This window comes from Gymnoscopelus braueri, assembly GCF_963280865.1.
Source record: "Gymnoscopelus braueri genome assembly, chromosome: 16".
NCBI classification, from domain to species: domain Eukaryota; kingdom Metazoa; phylum Chordata; class Actinopteri; order Myctophiformes; family Myctophidae; genus Gymnoscopelus; species Gymnoscopelus braueri.
The window spans coordinates 2,370,892-2,373,615 of record NC_137616.1 but is presented as its reverse complement, the minus strand read 5'-3'; the positions used below and the strand labels follow the sequence as shown (position 1 = coordinate 2,373,615).

The 2,724-nt window shown below is 43.0% G+C and overlaps 1 protein-coding gene across 1 annotated transcript; it reads right to left on the bottom strand.

Annotated features, from left to right (window-relative positions):
- Positions 1 to 1,377: 1,377 nt before the first annotated feature.
- On the bottom strand, positions 1,378 to 2,724 carry LOC308102567 (E3 ubiquitin-protein ligase TRIM35-like; the record flags this gene model as incomplete). The annotated part of the gene is made up of 1 exon (XM_080452336.1): positions 1,378 to 2,724. The coding sequence occupies one exon, from the start codon at positions 2,722 to 2,724 to the stop codon at positions 1,378 to 1,380; it is 1,347 nt and encodes a 448-aa protein (XP_080308462.1).

The following is a 2,724-nucleotide window of genomic DNA, read 5'->3' as shown; positions in this document are numbered from 1 at the left end:
TGATAAATGTGACTTTGACGTTGGCGTACAGCCGCATTTATGGAAAAATATAAGCAGTTTTTTTACGCTCCTTTGATAAATGAGGGCCTCTGTGTACTGGTATGTGTGATGTTTGGACAAACTCTGCTGGAGTAATAGAGCACCGAAGTCTGACGTAATTTACGAATCCTACCTGGGTCGCGGTTTTCCACCCCCATTCTGAATTCCCATAGACGTCTTTAATATCGCGTCAAATAAGAACTGTATTCCAAAAATAAACAAAAGATCCCGGCGATTTCACTCTTATGGATATGAAGCATCAAATGACGGTGAGAAAACGCTAATGTTACTTCCGCCGAATTAGTAAAATTTTCGCCAGAAACAGACTGTATCAAATATGAGTGACTGACTATCATAAACGATACAGAGCCACCTCCCTGACAATATCGCCGAGACAGTTTATTTATTTTTGGACCACAATTCTTATATGAGACAATTCTAAGATGACCCAATGTTATTCTCCATAGCGAAATTACTTTACGACCCAGGGGATGAACGAGTGACGTCAGGACTTCTGTACTCTACGTATATACAAAATAATTGTTTTGCAAAAATCTGCCTCCTGGTGGCGCTATAACAGGCCCATTTGAAACATTTGGAGCAGAGGTTCTGCTCCGGCACCGGGGAGTGTGTGTGCACAGTTTCACAAGTATCATATTTGTTTGAAATATTGCCAATGTAAGTTGCATGTAAGTATATGTTATTAGTTCAAACGTTGCTTTGCATTACATTAACAATATTGTAGTATGCAGCGCTCTGTTGTGTTACAATTTTATTTTTATCAAACATGTGTACATAAGAAGGAATGTGCAGTAGCACAACATGAATGTGAAAACGTGTTACGTTTAGGTGATGAAAATGTTTTTGTCACTAAACTCAATGAGTGATAATACCCAGTGCACTAAATGACCTGGTGACCTATGATGACGTGTCGATATTGCCATTTACTGGGAAGTTGGATTTCATATCAAAAGGGACTTATAATCTCAAGAAGATTGTCATTATTCATAAGTATACGCATGTCACAAGTCAATTCAAAGGAGCTTTATTTTCATTGTCATGAGAAAACGTCACTTCAAACACATAGGCCTACGTTTAAAATGTGTTATACGTAATATACATAGTGGGGAAACACTATTAACAAATGTAAATATTGGCAGTAAATATTTTACATATTTTTCTTTATCTTAATATATGCACGTTTTCGTGGTGTGGTCATTTCTTACCCATTGGACGTTTGCTAAAGAGATTGTATTGTTTATTTTAACAATCTTCTTCTGTTATTCTCAAATAAATTAAATACAAAAATATATATAAAAATATGGAGATACAAGGTCTCTACCTGAGAGCAACGATGGTCACTAGTGTGTCAGTGAAAGTGTGTGTGAAGGTGTGTAGGTTTGTGTTAGAATCCAGATCAGAGAAGGACAGCTCTCCTCTGTTCCAGTCCAAATGGACTCTGATCGTCTGGGGTCCCTGCTTCACTGAGAGAACAGTGTCAGTCACAATATTTCCTGCTGAGCAGAATGCTCTGTATTCAGCCTGACTGAACTCTCCCTGACTGAACACCAGCATCCAGATTTTACCCCCCATTTCTTCCATCACACCCAATTCCCACTCACTACTGTCTCCAACCTCAACATCCCAGCTGTGAGACCCTGAGTAAAAGCCCTCATAAGCCAGAACCCTGGCACACTCGAACCGCTCTGGGCTATCAGGAAGCTGCTGGAAGCCCTGTCTCACACTGGTCAGATCAGAAGACGGGATGTATTCTGGATGGGCAGTGTTGGGGTCCAGGACCACAGGAGTGTAAGAGACAATGTCCTTCATCTTGTCCCAGACTCTGAAGGCCATGTTGCCCAGATGTTTGGCCTCGTCTATCAGTTCTCCTGAGACTGGCTGAGGGCAGTGTGGGGTGAGCTGGACTCTTTCCATCGTGGTCTTGTAGTTCTGCAGGAACGAGACGTGGTCGTCGGCTCTCAGCTGGTCCTCTGTGGCTCGGATTGCATCTGAGAGGGTCACCATGTCTCTGTTCAGCTGCTCAATCCTCTCCTTTATCCCCTGACTCTTCCGTGTCTCTTCCCCCCTCAGAGCAGAGATCCGAGCCTCCTCTTCCTCTTGAAGGAACTGATGAAGGTTCATAAACTGTTCCTTAATCTGCATCTCTGTGTTCTGGGCCTGAACCTTGATATAATTTTCTGTTAGGTCGTAAGTTGTTTTAACTTCATCAAAGTCCTCCAGTTTCTCCTTTAAAGCATTCAACGATTCTCTGACTTTCTGTTTGCAACGCCCCAATGCTTCGTCTACAGGTAAGAACCTGTGACCGGTGTGTATTTCTGAATACAGACACACGAGACACACCAGCTGTTCATCGTCCAGACAGAAGAGCCTGAGCTTCTCCCCGTGTGCAACACAGGAGACCTCCGAGCTCACCGATGAGGCGCTCCTGCGTTTCTTCTCCAAGAGGTTCTCACACAGATTCTTCACTATCAAGTTAGTAGGAGGATGGTCACTGGAGGATATTGCTTTACAAACAGGACATACATTTGATCTTTCCATCCACCATTCCTGCAGACAGTCTTTGCAGAAGCTGTGGCTGCATGACAGCAGAACAGGATGTTTAAAGATGTCATGGCACACGGGACAGATGAGCTCCTCTTCCAGACGAGTCAAACAGGAAGCCAT